Source organism: Podarcis melisellensis, assembly GCF_964234715.1.
Source record: "Podarcis melisellensis genome assembly, chromosome: 11".
Classification (NCBI taxonomy): Eukaryota; Metazoa; Chordata; class Lepidosauria; order Squamata; family Lacertidae; genus Podarcis; species Podarcis melisellensis.
Genome location: NC_138543.1, coordinates 39040044 through 39058607, shown reverse-complemented (window position 1 = coordinate 39058607; position 18564 = coordinate 39040044). Strand labels below are relative to the sequence as shown.

At 41.3% G+C, this 18564-nt stretch overlaps 1 protein-coding gene across 2 annotated transcripts in view; it reads left to right on the top strand.

Annotated features, from left to right (window-relative positions):
• The window catches only part of ZSWIM6 (zinc finger SWIM-type containing 6), a 94129-nt gene that overhangs the window by 37956 nt on the left and 37609 nt on the right, over positions 1-18564 (top strand). For both annotated transcript variants that reach the window (XM_081929572.1, XM_081929571.1), the window contains exons 2-4: positions 5720-6076; positions 12524-12672; positions 15242-15392. In XM_081929572.1, the coding sequence (XP_081785698.1) occupies positions 5720-6076; positions 12524-12672; positions 15242-15392 (657 nt within the window). The remainder of the gene's footprint in view (positions 1-5719; positions 6077-12523; positions 12673-15241; positions 15393-18564) is intronic.

Sequence of the window (18564 nt, the reverse complement as noted above, 5' to 3'; positions counted from 1 at the left end):
AGTAGGCAACGAACAGCATATAATCTGCACGTTGTGCGGCAGCTTTAAATATACATATTAGGAAAGAAGCAGATGCTTTCGTTGGGAAATTGACATGTAAAATAGCAGTCTTCCTCAGCAGGGTGCAGCTCTATCTGTGACTCCTTCACATGTAATGAATAGCTAATTTATGCTCTATAGTCCACAAGAGACTGGAGGGAGAAGAGGAGTTGGGGGAGTGTTCTGGCAACCAAAGTCAGCAGGATGTGCTTAGATGTGCTTTTAATGGAAGCAAATCCAAGGATACTTTGGGGGTGGGTGGGTAAGGGAGGGTTAATTTATAAAGAGGATTGCTCATCTGTTACTTTGTGTTAAATTTCATTTATTGCTACAAATGGACAGGCAGACATTTGTTCATGTTGCAATAAGAGGAACAGGCAGGCATTGGTTTCTGAATAATGGAGGGAGGGGGGTTGTGAGGAGATCTGCTGAGGAATTTGCATTGGAGAATGGACCAGTTTTCTCTCTCCTCCTCCAGTGACAACTGCAGGCTGCTGTCCAATCACTGTCACATGAATGCCCATCTGTTGAGGAGACCTCAAATTTCCAAGAGGTATATGAGCAGAGATACCTCTCCCCTTCTTTTTGTGAAAATAGTTTGTGAATAACTAGATACCTGACCCGCTAACCATGCTTAAAACCTAAATTATGTAATAATAGCATGAAATTTGTAGACTCAAATATAAGCATTTCAACACTCTCCCCACTCCCCTTCTTAGAGGGTAAAGTAGTTGTTACAGCATCTGTTGTGATTTTGCAACCAAATGGTGATTCTGGAAGAAGAAAACAGAGGAAGTGTTTTGAGGCTCTTGTCTTATCAGAAAAGACAGCTTTCTACTACATAAACAGGAAAGACAAGATAAAGTATTGTAGTAACCTAAACCTACAAATCTTTGTTGGACTGTGGCCTCATTCTCACTGAGGTGGCAAACCTATGTCTGGGCTCTATGATGCAAGGCTGCAGGTAGAAGCTCACATGACATAATGCTCCTTATGAAATTCGTTACATGAATATAGTTCTTCAGAAGTCACTAGTGTTGCCCTTCACTTTCTGTGTGTAGGCTTTGATTGGAGTAAAGTAAAGGCCAAGGTGCTGTAGGGAGAGTAATATTATTTTGGAACAAACATTAATTCCTCTGCATGGAGACAAATATTTAACATTGCTTTACCGTAGCTGAAAAATATTGAACAGGAAGCAATCTTTGAGAATAGAAACAAAAGATATAAGTTTTAAAAGTGAATGGAAGGGTAAAAAGAATGGGTTATTTTAGGTTTGTTTTAACATGTATTGACTTAGTGAGGTGGCTGAACATTTCTCTCTACATCATACTTGTCTGTCTTTTTGTCTCTAAACTGATATTATGGGTGGTTTATGTGTGGCAGCTGAGAACTCGGTGACTTGGTTTGGCAAGTTCCTGCCAGTAAAGTTTTTAGTTTTGCCTATTGGAAACAACACACCCCTCTGAGGAGCTCAGTGTGCGTAGTGATGTGGCAAGGCAGTTAGAGAACATTGGATTTAGTGTGATGTCCTCATTTATAGAATCATAGAATTGTAGAGATGGAAGGGACCCTGAGGATCATCTAGTCCAACACCCTGCAATGCAGAAATCTCAGTTAAAGCATCATGGAATTGCACTGAGCTGTGCATATTTGTGTCTTGAGATCTACAGATCCTTATGGGGAAGGGCTGTAGCTCAGTGGTAGAGCATCTGCTTTGCATGCAGAAGGTCCCTTGTTGAATCCTCTGCATCTCCTGGTGGGACTGAGTACGGTATTTCCCCTGTCAGGCGGTGTAGACAATACTGAGCTGGAAGGACCCAATGTTCTGACCAATGTTTAGTCATCCAGCACAGGTTTAACATTGAAGGGAGATGAGCTGAATTCTTGCTGTGCATACTACAGTGGTACCTCAGGTTACAAACACCTCGGGTTACAAACACTTCGGGTTACACACTCAGCTAACCTGGAAGTAGTATCTCGGGTTAAGAATTTTACCTCAGGATGAGAACAGAAATCGTGTGCTGGTGGCGTGGAGGCAGTGGGAAGCCCCATTAGCTAAAGTGGTACCTCAGGTTAAGAATGGTTTCAGGTTAAGAACGGACCTCCGGAACGAATTAAGTTCATAACCAGAGGTACTACTGTACTGGCTTTTTCAGCTGATGGCTAGGTTTGTGGAATATAGCAGCTACTTGACATGAAAACTGATTAGGTGGAAGTTGAGAATAACAGGGGACTAGCAAAATGTTATGGAGTTCTGTCAAAAACTTTATCACTTGGCTTTGTATTCTGAACTTGGTTAAAGATGCAGCTGGTGATAATGAGAACAGGAAGTTCTGTCTCAAACAAATCTTACTTTAACCTTGGACATTATCACTTGTTTCCTCTGTGACTGGATGTCTAGCCATTGTCATGCTTGTTCCTAGTTTGTGGGGTGTCAGTCAGCCCTTGTGCCCCTTCAGAGAGAGCCTAGTTCAGGGTTGCCTGACCACAATGTTAGGCACTTGACTGGGAGCCTTGGTCTTTCCAGACAGCTGGAATTTTGAGGTTGGTGTCGTGTGACCATCCCTGCTCCTCATCTTGGAAGTGTTCGCTGCTGCGGTTTTCTGTGGCCTTTTATTGCTGTCTTGACTGGAAACTATACGAGGTTACAGTAAAAAGTAAAATTATACCGAAGAAAGAAGGATAACATCCAGAAGAGAGAAAAACCTCCATATGAAAATTGCTAACAGCATGTATAGCAAGTCTCAAGTTGGCTAAATGTGTTTGTGTTCCTTCTTCTCTTGCTTAATCATTTCAGTACTAGAGCTGCTTCGTAGTTGCTACAAGCCATACTCTAATCAAGAGAGGCCACAGGTGTTCTTTGGGTTTGTATGAACCCTGTACCTGTGTTTCAGTACTGTATTGTTGTTGTTTAATCATTTAGTCGTGCCTGACTCTTTGTGACCCCATGGACCAGAGCACACCAGGCACTCCTGTCTTCCACTGCCTCCCGCAGTTTGGTCAAACTCCTGCTGGTAGCTTTGAGAACACTGTCCAACCATCTTGTCCTCTGTCATCCCCTTTTCCTTGTGCCCTCCATCTTTCCCAACATCAGGGTCTTTTCCAGGGAGTCTTCTCTTCTCATGAGGTGGCCAAAGTATTGGAGCCTCAGCTTCAGGATCTGTCCTTCCAGTGAGCACTCAGGGCTGATTTCCTTCAGAATGGAGAGGTTTGATCTTCTTGCAGTCCGTGGGACTCACAAGAGTCCCCTCCAGCACCATAATTCAAATAGAGCAATGCAACATCCTCATAGTTAGAGAGGAGGAGTTGTGGGATGCTTCCACTTATAGAAAAGGCCACTGATTTCTCCTTGCCCCTCCTCTTCCCTCCCTGAAAATCTCCAGATGGGAGGGCTGTGGAATGCTGCAGGGGAAAGAGTTAATCAGCACAAATCACCTCCACCATTAAGAGTCTCTGCTGGATCAAAGACCCTTCTGTGAACAGACGGAGCCCCTCCTTTTGTGGAGGGGAAACTCAAGATCATAGAATCAGAACTGGAAGGGACCACTAGGGTCATCTAGTCCAAATGCCTGCAATGCAGGAATCTTTTGCCCAACATGGGGCTTGAATCCACAACCCTGAGATTAAGAGTCTCATGTTCTACCAAGCCACTGAGTTGATATCAAAACTTTGCATTGCTGTAGAAGCTTTTTTAAAAATAGTGAGTACATTCCAATGGGGGGGGGGAGTTTATTGCCTAAACATTATTGCTGGGTAAGGCTTCTAGTTTTTTCCCTATGAAGACAGTCTCTCATTGACTTTTCATACCATTGACCATGGTATCCTCCTGGACCATTTCTGGGGAGTAGGAATTGGGGGCACTGTATTACAGTGGTTCTGATTCTCCCTTCAGAGGCAGTAGCATTGGGGGAGTGTTTTTGCCCCCCTGGTGGCTACGTTATGAGGTGCCACATTTAATACCTCCATGAAGCCGCTGGGAGTGGTCATCAGGTGTTTTGCGATGAGGTGCCATCAGTATGCTGATGACACTCAGCTCTACTTTTTCATAACATCTTTTTAAGTGAGACTGTTTTATCTTATTTGTAAATCAATTTGAGGGTTTTTTTAAAAAATACATTCAAGCAGTATATACATTTTATGAATAAATAAAATTAATTGAATGTCTTTTATGGTCAGGAAGAGATTACTAATTGAAAATTATGTGGGAAATGGATTGGATTCCTATGGGCAGGTAGAGAACCTGTGTCACTCCAAAAGGAATTCATGAATCATAGCTCAGTGCTTTATTTCTCTTCCCTTTCCGTTTTGGTTTGTCTTGCCTTTCACTTCATTAACATTCATTTGCTAACAAGACACACCTGAAGTTACTCACATCAATCTTTTGTTTCACAATGCTTTGGACATGCAAAATTGATACCCTTTATTTAATCTTTGATACTACTTATCTAATCGTTGGTACAAGAGTCGTGTTGGTACTGTGACTGGTTTTATTTGAAATAGTTTTTAATACATAACTACAGGCTAGGACAAATCTACAGTCGACCTTTGTGGACAGAGGACATTTCAAAAGTGGATTAAATGTGCAGTAAAAGTGCACTGTAGATCCTTTCCTGGATTGTATTACTTTGCATTGCAGGCAAGGTATCACATATTTAAATGCTTCCCCCACAACTAAGTCTATATGATAAATTTAGCACAGCACAGAACGGTAGGATACGCTTTCCTACCTCGCATGCAAGTTTTCTGAGTGCAAGGGATCCTCTTCTGCATAGGGGAGCATTATGTCATGCAACTTTCCTCAGTGACATATACATGCTCACAAAAGTGTTTTGCCATGGTTATGATGGTGTAGCTTGGCTTTTCTTCTCCTCCTCCAAAGTCTGTGCTGAAGTTGCAGTAGGCGTATGTGGTACTTGAAGGCCCATGTTAAAGTTTGTGTAGGCCTATTAGGAGTAAATGTTACGGCAAAAGAATGTTCTGCTAACTGCACCCTACCTCTTTTGGCTGCATACACATTTACACAAGGGAAAAATATGTATATGCATAATGGCCATTTCACTCATGTGCATTCTTCACTTAAGAGCACTGCATAACTAAGATTAAGTGTTCGTGGTATTTCTAGGTCTGCACACATGGGTAAACTCATCAGTGATCTAGAAATGGTTATTTCTTCCTGTGAAGGTGTATTCTCATTATCAGGCTGTGAAACAAATACAGATGAACAGTATAGAATTAACTGAGTAACCCCTACAGAACCACTGAATATTGTTTTGACATTCATGTGAACTCTTTTTCTTCTTCTTACTTAAACCAGTTAAGTCTTGCCAGATTCCACTGATGGAAGGTTCTAACTAGTGTTTGCTGTCTGTGGAGCTGGAAAATGTACTGCCATGAGAGTTCTAAAGTAATGGAGGCTTAGCGCACTGGCCTGTTCAGTCTGTTTCCTGTTTTTTTCTGTAGTCATTTTCTACCACAATGACCACTTTGTGTGTACGAAGCTATTTATATGCACACTGTTCCTTTGGGTGACTTTTAGTGGCTGCTGCCGAAGACCACAGTTGCTGTCTAAGACTGTCTCTATACTTGTTGATGAACTACAGTACTTTTCTCACTTAAAATAGCAATCATAGACACTTGACTGAATTGTCCTTTTTTATTCTTTTGTTTCTTCAATGAACAGGTTTCCACCTGAGTGGCACAGTGACGGAGCCTGCAATGCAATCGGAGCCAGAAACTGTTTGCAATGTAGCTATCAGCTTTGATCGTTGCAAGATTACCTCAGTGACCTGTAGCTGTGGAAACAAAGACATATTTTACTGTGCCCACGTCGTGGCACTTTCTTTGTACCGGATTCGCAAGCCAGATCAGGTCAAACTGCATCTTCCCATTTCAGAGACTCTCTTTCAAATGAACAGAGACCAACTACAAAAGTTTGTACAGTATTTGATCACAGTGCACCATACAGAAGTTTTGCCAACTGCTCAGAAATTAGCAGATGAAATCCTTTCTCAGAATTCAGAGATCAATCAAGTTCATGGTGAGTTAGCTTCCTGTACAGCGTACAGGCTTACTGATATTCTTCTATCTGTGGTGATATACTGGACTTTATGGATTCACCTGCAAGTGCAGTTACAGCAATAAAATACACATTTCACCTTGGACTACTTTAGGCAATGCAGTGAAAGACTTGACTGAAAACAGCTAGTAAGAAACGTGACACATACTTTGCGGAAGGATGATCATAATAGGCCCAGCTAATACTGGGAGAGAATACAATACGTTCAGTTGCTTGAGGTCCAAGCAGATATGGAATTGTCAGGAACAGGACAAAACAAAGGGTGGCTTCTGTAGCTGCTTAAGTACATATTGTGTGGGGAAGCAGTACTCTGAAAACTTCAGTAGTGTCTAATGCCATACTGTGACATGCCTGGATGGAGAGCAATACTTGACCCAACCATGTTCCAAAGGTTGCAGGTGATTGCAACTTCATATGGTTTTATAGGCATCCTATGATAGTTCTTGAGCAACTATAGTGTCAAAAACTAACAATGGTAGTTAGTCACATAAATAACACAGGAAGGATTTTATTTGGAAACATTGATATACCAGATTTCAGGCAGTGTATAGCATGGAACAAATACAAAAAAACCCCACCCTCCTCAATTAAGACAGTAAATGAAACTTTAAAGCAGGTGAAAACTTTCACAATTAAATCAGTAAAATCTGTTCAAATACCTGGGTAAAGAAACAGAATGTTTGGCAGCTAAATGTTAGACGTTGAACAATTTTCAGGGATACCAGGATCCACAACATGACACACGTGAGGCTGAGAAGACACAGGGTTTTTGCCTAAATCTGCATCTTCATCTTAGGAATGTCTTATTAATAAGCAACATAACAATGAAATAAGTTCACAATGATGACTGTGTAAACACACCTTAGAAGTTTTTTTGTACCAGGACTGTCCAAAATATAGGCGCCTGGAGTCCTCAGTGTGGGGATCACAGGACCTTTTGCGTCACTCAGTTTTACTTGGAGCTAGAGCTAATATACATAGAAGAAAATATAACTCAGCAATGGATAGCACAGGGTTGTTCAGCACCAGTATCTCCCATTGTTCCCTATAAATTAGCAGCTCGTGTGTCAAGGAGTATGTGATGCATAAGGCAGCGTAGGGATTTGAACATGAGCCTTGTGTATCACTTGCTTTTTACACCCAAGAGGGAAGGGTGTAGAGTGGTTGGTGGTGTGCAATGGATGTTGAATGACAACACTTGTTTAAGGTACCAGGAATGAATGAGACAGCTGTTTTGGCATATTTTTAAGGGTTATGTTACAGTAGGGTTTATATGGTGGAGAATTGTCATCTGTGGGAAGGAAGGATCCTTTGGGGTGCAGTAGCAGTGGTGCCAAAGGAATTTGGAGTGGCAATATATGGAAAGGAGTCATATTGGGGTTGAAAAGTGAGGCGTATTTTGTAGAAGCTAACTGGGTGTTACTTACCAAGGCAAGGGGTTTATTCTGAAAAATGTTTATGTTGTTCCAGGCATCTGCGAGGTGGGGAAGTTGGCTTTTCAGCCATCTTGAGTTCTGACTCCTCTCACCCAGCAACTCATCCCCCTCATTTTAATTATTTTAATTATTTTGTATATATGAATATGTCCTATAAAGGGCGTGTAGAAAACGGTGTTGTTTACATGGTGCACACAAATAGCCTGCCCCATGGAGCACTGAGCTGCTACCATAGAAAGGCAGTTTCAAGTCGTGTCCCACTGCCATACACTCCTGAGATGGCTTTCAGTCTCTTTATGGAGGTGTTTACAGAGAGGTACTGAAGATTTTATGGAAGAAACAAGTTTTGAATGTGTTGTAGTGCTGTGTCTAGATACGTTGGGCCTCTTCCGTTTCCATATGTGTCATTCTTTTAGTTTTTATAACTAAGCTTGACAAAAACTAGTCAGTACTGAAGTAAAAAGTATGAGGAAAAGTCTGTTTCAGCCTTTAATACAGTGAGCTGTACTGTCTTGATTGTGATACCCATCCCTCATCTGAAAACTACATAATAGTTGACTTGTGGCAGTAGATTTTCTTAGTGAACTTTGTCCCCAAAGAGGTATACAGAACTTGTTTGGTTGCAGCTGTTGGAATTATTTGAACATCAGTCATGAATGTCAGTCATGCAGCTGATAAGATGGCTACACTGACCAGAGCTGTTCCGATTCTGCGCCTTAGCTCCTTTGCAGAAAAGGGTTGAAACAATGAAGTCCTACCTGTGAACCTGGATTTTAAAGCACAGCTTGGCCACATTCAAATTGGTAGATCAGGCAAATAATTCTCTTGTTGTGGTATTTTAAAAACAAAAACAACACTGGTCAAACTGGCCCTGGGAAGACTTAAATGTCACATGTTTTTCATTAGGTTTTTTTCTTACAGTTTATCTTTAGAATGCCACCAGGATGCTTTCAACAGTTTTAATTGTTCTATCATAAACTTTGTCCTGGGACATTTATAGAATACTGACTAGAAAAACTCAGCACATCTTTATTTTCTTGCTGAAAATGTTGTGTGGTATTTGCAACTCTGATTACCCAATTCTTCCCCTCCCCTGCCCTGTAGTTACCAGAAAGGTACAACTCCATAGGGGATACCATGCCCATTCAGTTATGCAGTTACCAGCTGCCCATGTTCATGATACCGGTATCAACCATGTAATGTTAGGCGCTGGAAATGTCCACAGAGTCATACCACCACAGTTTTGGACCCCTCAGCCTCAAATTAATTAGTGCAGCCTTTCCCAACCTGTCTTGAATGGAGCTGATGGAACTGTAGTGCAAAACATCTGGAGGGCATGTGATGGTGGAGGCCTGAGCTGGTGCTTAGGAGTTAACAGTTTCAAGCACCAACTTGAGTTCAGAATGAGACATTTCGGATGGCCTTAGCCTGAGAGAATGTGTGTTGTTCAAGATACTTAATAGGTAAGTTGCAGTAGTTGAAATAGTCTTTGAAACTGTGGAATATGGTTGTGAAAAAATGACTAGCAAAAGGTAGGCAAAAATAATAAGAAAAAATAGGTGTTGTTGTTGTTTTAATGGCTGAATCTCATATATATATCTTATGGTGCATCCTAATTGGACTAGTTGAATCACCACAACTTCACTGGAAGGCATCTTAGAGCCAGTGTATTACAGCACCCAAGACTAAATTTTATAAAACTGGTTTTGATTCATTGCTACACTTTGATTAACTATTATTTCTGTACACTGCCTTGTGAAGGCAATGTACATTGAGAGTTGGGTTTAAAAATAATTTAATAAAAAACAAATTAAATACATGATATGCATTGTGAATTAGGAAGTTAAATCTCATTAACTCACTAGGTGGCTTTAGGCAAGTCGCCACAGTGAGCTTGAAAACCAACTCCTCAACACAGTGCTCAGCTTTATAAAAACACACACATGACATTTTGAAGACACGAGTCTAGAAGCTAGAAAATCAGCAAGGGTGTGGAAGGAATAATTGGTGTTTTCCATAATATGTCACATATTATGACTGACTGTCTCCAGGGCAGAAGTCATGGGTGTGTGCTTGGTGCACTGAGCTGTTAGCTCTTGGGGAATATTTGTTTGTTCCTTTGAGGCTAAGATGGCAAAGCTGAGAAAATCAGAGAAGTATGTAGATGAAACCTTTAAGGATGTTGACAGCATCTCAGCTATCTCTGGCTTCTTGGAGGCATGTGGGCTGGCCATGGTTTGACTCAGAATGCTAGCCTAGCTGGATCCTTGATGTAAAATAGTAGACATTGTATCATATTTTCCCCTTAACCCCCCAGCTATAATATGGTGCAAATCGCTTCAAATGTGTTATTTCTCTGAAGACTTAGTGTTTGTTTGTTTACCAAGAACAAGTTTTGTGAATGAGCCTTCAGCCTAGCGTTTTCAATACAGTATAGAGTAATAGACTTGGGAGGAACCTCTGAGGTCATCTTGCAAAATACTTGTGAACATACAATGTTTTTTTCTAGAAAAACCAGTTTCCAGTACAAAGATTTCTTAACAATCCAATGGCATCTTTATAAATTGCCTATCTTCCACACACTGGTTCCATACACTTGCAAGTTACTGCAGCATAATCTCAGGCAACATTATGAAGATACATGATGCGGTTCCTGCCCAAAGCTAAGCATTTCTTGGTTCCTGGCCAGGTGAGTGTGTTCAATGGGAGATGTATGGAATCCACATGTGCCAATATGAGCCTCTTAGAATGTGGTACAGGAAACCAGCACAACAATTTAATATCTTTGGTATTGTGCCAACATGATGATTGCCGTATCTAGTCCTATAGTTCTAAGTATTTTATGACAACTGTGCAAGAGCACAGCTTGCTGTCACATACATATTTTGCTGCTGTTTATCCACACTTGTACTGGAGCAATTACTTGTTTTCAACTATTTGCAAAGTAGTATCAGTCTCTGGTGTTATAGTGCCTTGTTACCATGGCTTCCCTTAAAGAATTTTTTTTTGGACAACTTTCAAGTTGCATCAAGTATATACTGATGGCATGCATTAAAAATGTCTCAAAATGCCACAAAAGGGGAGAGAACTTTTAAACAAGTTTGTTTATGCCTTTAGATGTGCTTGTTTGATTCTGAAGGTGGTTAATTAAAGGAAAAGGGACCCCTGACCATTAGGTCCAGGTCTGAAGTAGTGGCGCTCATCTCGCTTTATTGGCCAAGGGAGCTGGCATACAGCTTCCGGGTCATGTGGCCAGCATGACTAAGCCGCTTCTGGAGAACCAGAGCAGCGCACGGAAACACCGTTTACCTTCCTGCTGGAGTGGTACCTATTTATCTACTTGCACTTTCACATGCTTTCGAACTGCTAGGCTGGCAGGAGCAGGGACCGAGCAACGGGAGCTCACCCCGTCGCAGGGATTCGAACCGCTGACCTTCTGATCAGCAAGTCCTAGGCTCTGTGGTTTAACCCACAGCGCCACCCGCGTCCCTTCCAATGCCACAAAAGGGGAGAAAATTTTTAAACAAGTTTGTTTATGCCTTTAGATGTGCTTGTTTGATTCTGAAGGCAGTTAATTGGGAACACTTTCTATAAAACCTTAAGCAGGAATTGTTACCGTGTTTGAAATGGGTGCTAACTACGTCATTTGGAGAAAGCCTAGTTTGGTCCTCTTAGTGTTTCTGGTGACATCTGGCCTTTGAAGCTCTTCTGTGAGTTTCGAAGCGAGTGCAACAGTTGTCTGCCAAATTACGACAGATATGTTGTGCAAATGGTTGGAACACTGTGCTTAAAATATCCAGGTTTTTGTTTGTTTGTTTTTAAAAAGTTGGTACTAGTAGCTTACACTTGAATGTGGCTTTTGGCCTGTGAGGTAGAGAGTGTTGTTTGGACTAAGGCCAGAGGGATCCATGTTGAAATCCCCACTTGGCCATACCACTCATTGGGTGGCCTTGGGCAATTCTCAGCCTCTTGTAGGTTGGTTGTGAGGATACATGGGGAAGAATAACGCATAGTGTTTTGATTACAGTATTATAGATTTATGCTAAAAAAGGCAATAAAATGTAAGCGTAAAATCAAAAACAGAATAAAATTAGCAGCAGGATAAATCCAGGTTTAAAACCAGAAAAGAACAAGAACAGTACAAAAGGTTTTTTAAAGCACTAAAAAAATTGAGATTGAAAAGGGGGAAGGTCCTTGGGGAAAAGGGGACTATAAATATGGCTACATAAAATGTTGGTGAGAGGTGTATCCATATAAATGGTGTGTCCAATGTCAGATCAATACTATGAAAGGCTCTTTGTCCAAGTGTGTGCTTAATGAGGGTGATTACTGGCTGTGAAAAGACCCTTTAACTTGCAAATCCATTTTAACTAAGAAAAGAGACTATGCATGTTTTCTCTGGCTATTCAGTGTTTGCCAGTATCCCAGCTGTTAATCCATATCAAGCATAACAAATATAAGGTGGTGATCTTATACAGAGTCATACCACTGGCTCTCTAAGATCTCGGGCATAGCCCTTTCTTAGACTTGAAAGACTTTTGAGCTGAGATTCTGGAGGCTGAACCTGCAAAGCATGTACTCAAGCAGTGACCCTGTACAGTTGTTCTATTTCAGGCTGTTGGATGTGTTCACCTTTTTAAAACATTGGCTCTGTGTTCTGAGGTTGTATGCAGGCAGGCTGATTTTCTTTTTCTTTTAAACACGCCTCTCCAGTCACTTGGTGTGTTAAAAGTCACTATGTCTGTGTACAGTGGCCTGATTGTATAGGGGCAGTAGCTAGAATTCAGCACCCAGGACTGCAACCACAACAGAGATTATAATAAGAAATCATTCATAACTTCACTATATTTTGAATGGGAACAGCTTGATCCCCATGCACCAAGAATAATACCACTCCTTTCTTTCCCTCTCTGTCTCTGTCTCTCTCTCTCTCTGTGTATATATATGTAAAATTTTTCTGTTGTGATTGTAGGTGCTCCTGATCCAACAGCTGGTGCTAGCATAGATGATGAAAACTGCTGGCATCTAGATGAAGAGCAAGTCCAGGAACAGGTTAAACTCTTCCTCTCCCAGGGTGGATACCATGGATCAGGGAAGCAACTCAATTTGCTTTTTGCAAAGGTAGGTAGGAAGGAATATTTGTGGCTGTCATGAATGCTCCATCCACACACCGCCTGTTTTCAAGTAAGCCCTTTCAATTGGCTTGCTTCTTCCTTAATGATGTCCCTGTTTGCTTATTGGAACACTGTTTGGTATTACTACTAAGTGGTCTCCTGTGGAGGAGTGCAAGTCAATGTGACTTAAAATCAGTTGTTTTTCAGGCTACCAGTGGTTTTGGTGTCAGTATATGTAAAGCCCCCAACTGCTAAAGGGGGAATATAAGGGCTTTCAAAAATAAATCCAACGCTCTTTGTTGCTAGGAAAATGTCGCTGTGATGTGTTTTTAGGACTCAAAGAAAGACATGCAGTGCACCCCACAAATATTTTTTTAGAAGCTTGCAGCTTTGAAGCCTGACTCATGACTTTCCACATGTTTTGAGCTTGCACTGAAGAATTAGTACATTCAAGTGAGAAGTTTTAGTATGAAAGCAGAATCATTTACGAGACTGGCTTTTTTTTTTTTTTTTTGTTCTGGATGTTTGAGGTAGTTGGTGTTGAAGATGATAGTCCAGGCCAACCCATGCTAGCTCTCACTCTCCAGGTAATGGGAAGGTTTTGAGCTGGGCTAAGTAAGATGGGAGTTCTCCCCCCCCAGGTCACTGTGTTGCCAACAGCCTAAGTGTGACAGCTGGAGGGACAAGTCTTTGGTGGCCATCTTAACAGACATTTGCATGCTGTTCCATGCTTTTATTAACAGGTTTATACAGGAACATCGTATTTTTTTCTGCACTAAGGTTTAGAAATGTGGCACAAGTAGAAACTAACAGTAGAAAATTAGAACACTTGTTATCTGCTTGAAAGGCTGGCATAGTTGACTCAGTCCAGACTGGGATGTTGAAGTCAGGAGTCAAGAGCCAAGTAGGAGCCTGAAATTAAGCTCAATTCTTTGCATGGAACTGGGGCAGAGGCAGTTAAAGCTGCAGGTTGCTGGTGTTAGAATAATGTAATGTCAAGACAGAGTGGAGGCAGCAGACCTGTCCCAGATCAGTGTGTGCCTTGCCTCACACTGAACAGACTGACAGAAGCCTGCAAAGACACCTATTTCTCCTTCAACCCAGTATTTGAAATGGATGTTAAAATATACAGAACCCAAAGGACAAATGTGGGAGGAGAGGGTAGGGAGTATAAAACACAACACAACACAACACAACACAACACAACACAACACAACACACAAGTGTGTTCTTTTCCCAGTATGTCATAAGGAAACTTGGGACACTGATGCACTTAAGCTGTAAGAGGACAAGATGTGTCGATTATGTGTCTCAAAGAATGATTCTTCCAATGCATAGTACCTTTGAGATGGCATGAAAAAGCACAAATTTCCTCCCAGTATTATGAGGATTAATTTCCTGTACTTTTTCATATTAAAATACATATTGCAGTCCAAACTAGGAGCAGTTGAGGTATGTTTAGCCTGGAAAAGAGGAGACTGAGAGGAGAAATGATAGTCATCTTCAAATATCTAAAGGGCTGTCACATGTAAGAAGGAGCAAGCTTTTTCCCCCTTCTTCTCTGGAGGCCAGGACCCAAACCAATGGCTTCAAGTTACAAGAAAGAAGATTCTGACTAAACATCAGGAAGAACTTTCTGACAGGAAGAGCTGTTTGACAGTGGAATAGACTCCCATGAGAGGTGGTAGACTCTCTTTCCTTGGAGGTTTTTAAGCAGAGGTTGGCTGGCCATCTGTTATTGATGCTTCAATTCAGATTCCTTCATTGCAGGGGGTTTGATTAGATGACTCTTGGGATCCCTTCCAACTCTGCTATTCTATTATTCTATGTACATTTGCTCATTCTATGATTCTGTGTACATTTGCTCATGCATTACTATCTAGGTAGCATAATTGCACAAAGAAAAATTAGTTTGTATGTGAATTTAAGCATGAATGTTCATACTTTAATGTGAGGAGTTTTTTGTATTCTGCACATTCATCAGTGCAGCTTATTAGTACCATCTATCTATTCCCCTTCCATGTGTATTAATTCTGTATTTGATGTGACACTGTATATGAATATTGTATTCCTTCCACATTTGGCATATTTTGTTCATTTCCAGTAATGTTAGGTATGCTGCTATCATGTTAAAAACAAATTCATTTCCCTGTCATTGGCCTTCTTTTTGTGTAATTTGAGAGTCAAAACTTTGAATCTAGAGGATGATCACATTGAAAACTCCGTAAGAGAACACAATTCCCCCTATCTCAGTATGAGATATAAGAAAGTAGCTCCTTATATTTTCAACACTCGAAGTTGCCTTTTATATTTGCCTACTTTCCAGTACATTGCATACTTCTAAGTTGGATTACAACTTTTCCTCTCAGTTGCTACAAATCAACAGTATCTGCTGTTCCATAACTAAACTCATACTTCCAGTGACATTTATCTTCATTAGTTCTCCATTTTACTCTTTGTGATTTGCTTCCAATTTCTCCCTCCCCTCTTTTTTCCATTTTCAGAGGATAGCATGTTTTATTTTGGGCACCTAACCTATTATTTTGTTTCTGTTGCTTTGATATTTTCTATCCTAGGTTCGAGAGATGTTAAAGATGAGAGATTCGAACGGTGCTCGGATGTTGACATTGATAACGGAACAGTTCATGGCTGACCCTCGCCTGTCACTCTGGAGGCAACAGGGAACTGCAATGACAGACAAGTATAGGCAGCTCTGGGATGAACTAGGTAAAAGCAACTCTCTAGCAGATTTTGAAGTGAAGGAAACACTGTGTGTTAAGAGGTGTTGGCTCTTGTTAAAGGAGCCTGGAATAACTGCCAACCTTTGGGAAATATGGCAGCCTGGGCACTTTGTTTTCATGGGCAAAAGTGGTGCGTTTTTGCTAAACCCAAGGACATTCAGCCAAAAATAACTACTACATGACATGTTTAATAGTAAGAGCTGGAATATAAACACTTCCTAGGTAATAAGTAATCCATTGTATTAACAAAAGCTAGGTTTGCGGGCTATTAATAGTAAATGTTTACCTTTGTGCTTAGGTCTGCCTATCTCTCAATTCTGAAATGTCTATGAAAGGACATACTGCTTCAGTAATCAGTTTTCGTTTGGTGCGGAAAATTGTGTGGCCCTCTGTTTAAGCTTGACAGATGGTATAGTGTACACCCAGGTCCCTGAGTTCACAGTTTAGTCAAGCGGGTATGTTTACATGGGCTGTTTAATATAATGTGGCTCATTTTTGTGCCATGCTTAGGTTTGAGGGGTAGTTGGAAGGCAGGAAGATGAAAACGCCGTTAAGTGATCTGGGTGGTGGTGGTTCATTTTCCAAATTGGACCACTTGCTCAGCGCCTTAATCAAACTCTCTCTGGCCTTGTGTATTTAAGAGCTGCTGAGTTTGCACAAATGATCTTTGGAATGAAGAGTATAGTAGTACTTGTTGGCTTCAGCTGGTAATAGCAGCTGAACTTCATACTGAAGTTTGTCCCAGGACAAGTATGATCGTCTGCTGGAAAATCAAAAGAATGCAAAGCTGGGAATCTGCCTGTATTTATTTTATTTTTATTTTTTTAAAAAAGAAGGGCCCATATGCTGTGAGTATCTTAATCTACCTTAATGGAAACTGGAACTAAAATAACTGCCACTGTTGTAATTCACACCTAGTGTTATTTTGGTGCGTCATGTATTTTGGAATAGGGGTGCTATATTTTTACATTGCTCGGTATGAAATGAATATAACACTGAAAGGTCCAGAGGTGTGAATTGCAAGCTGCAGCTATTTCAGTTTATCTTCCGCGTAGACAAGCAATCAGTAAGGGAATCCTTGCGACGCATTCCATCAGCATTCTTCTGGACGAACTATATTTAATAATGACCCTGTGCATGTTATAGGGATCTGGCTGGATGAGAAGGGAGAGCTGTTTGGACCCGGTAGCTAGCTGACAGCTGGATATTTTCAGTTGTAGGGTAGTTAGTGGAGGGGAGAGGGTTGCTGTGGTCTATAAGGGTTCAATCTCCTTTCTGCAATCCATTTTGCATGGTCACACTTGAAGCTGAAAGTGTGGTACTGAGGACTTTGGGGGCTTCAGCGTCACTCTGGGGTCACCTTTGCAAGCCTTGCTCAGGATTTCATAGCAACCATGGCTGTGTCCCCCATGTGGATGTTGTGTTCTGCAATAGACAAAATAGGAGAATCCATGTATGAGGAAGCCTCTAACGACTTTGCTTAGAACAGATTACTTACCTTGCTAAGGTTAGAGCATATATCCCTGTAACCTCCTCAGTGTTAGTAGACTTTCAAAGGCAAATTGATCTGGATGGTTTTACGCTAGCCCCAGGAGATAATTCAGCAAACCCTGCAAACTGTTGTTTTGAAGCTCTTTGAATAGTGAACTTGGGGAGTTTACACAATGGCTCTTCTTTCCGGAGCCCACATGTATACAGGGAAGTGAGGGCAAAGAGTCATCTCTTAGAGTACAAATGTGCAAACTGCTTTGAGGGTTTGTTTGTTTGGTTTTACAATCAAGCGGTGTATACATTTTATGAAATAAAATCAGTAAGTACTGGATAAATGGCCAGTCTTGACTGAACATGGATTGGGGCCAGTTTGAAGGCTTGTGCTATGACAGTGATCTTTCTCTGCCCTCACTGAGAGCGCGTTCCAAAAATGTCTGCTGGAGAGTGGTGAAGGCATTGCTCCAGTATAATGTGTGTTTTTATGGGGCTTTAGAACCTTCAGTGGTGGGCTGGGAACAGTTTTGCAGAGTGCTTTGTAGATCAAATAACTCAAATCATTCTTTCTTGCATTCCACTTTAGTAGCAGGAATTAGAGCAGAAATGTCCAGCGCCTCCTCTTCAGATTTATTGGATGAATTTCAGTTGTTGACGCCTCATGATGTGGATCAAGTGTTTGGAGCTGTTGACATTACTGCTTGCTCATTTGACCCATGCCCATCCTGCCTAATGTAAGTTTGGCAGGAGAGGCTATTGGATTCTGTGCTGGTTAATATGAGCCCTTCACTACCGCTTTGAAGGAGGCGGCAGAGCAATCTATCAAAGAAATGTCTTCTCGCAAACTTATTTTTGGTAAATATGGCTATAAGCAGGCATATTTGGATGAAACTGATAATCTAAATCCATTTCAAACCTAGTTTCAGGATAGAAATTACTCTGATCGCCCTGAACAGGCCACACTTGTAGAATAGTAGGGAATCCTATTGGATTCTCTTGATGGTTTTCAGTGCCATCAACCACGGTGGCCTTCTGGACTGCTTGTGTAGGTTAGGAGTAGAACATACCATTCTGCGCTGGCTCCACTTCTACCAAATAGGGCTGTTTCAGTTTGTGCTGGGAGTACTGCTCCAGTTGTGTTGTGGACTTCCATCTTATCTCTAGTGTTAGTTTATAACTACATGAGGTCACTTGGGGTCTGAAGCTCTGGCCAGTAGCAGATGATAGCCAGCTATGTTTCTCCTTCCTTCTGTGTCCTATGTGGCAGAATTGCCTGAAGCTGGTAAGGGCCTGGGTATGAGTGCGACAAAGCTCAGTTGGACAATCTGTATATTAATTTAATGTAATCATGCCCAAAATCATCTCTCAAATCTGTAAATGCAATCCTCAAAATAGTTGTCCAGATACACAGCCCTCAATATAGCTGTTCCCTTATTATGTGGTTTACATTCCCATCTGAAAAGAAAGGTTGTGCCAGGGTCAGTTGAAGTGTCTGTCCTTAAGCGATAAAGGTTGTTTGGTCAGTGTGTTTCTCATTTTCCAAAAACTGAAGAAACACAGTGTTGGACTCTGAGCCTTCTTCCCTTGCAGGTTCCCCAGCTGGTTCCTCCCACCATTCCTCTGCATTCAACCAGTCCATGACTTCTATCAGAGTGGCCACAGGGGCTTGGGGG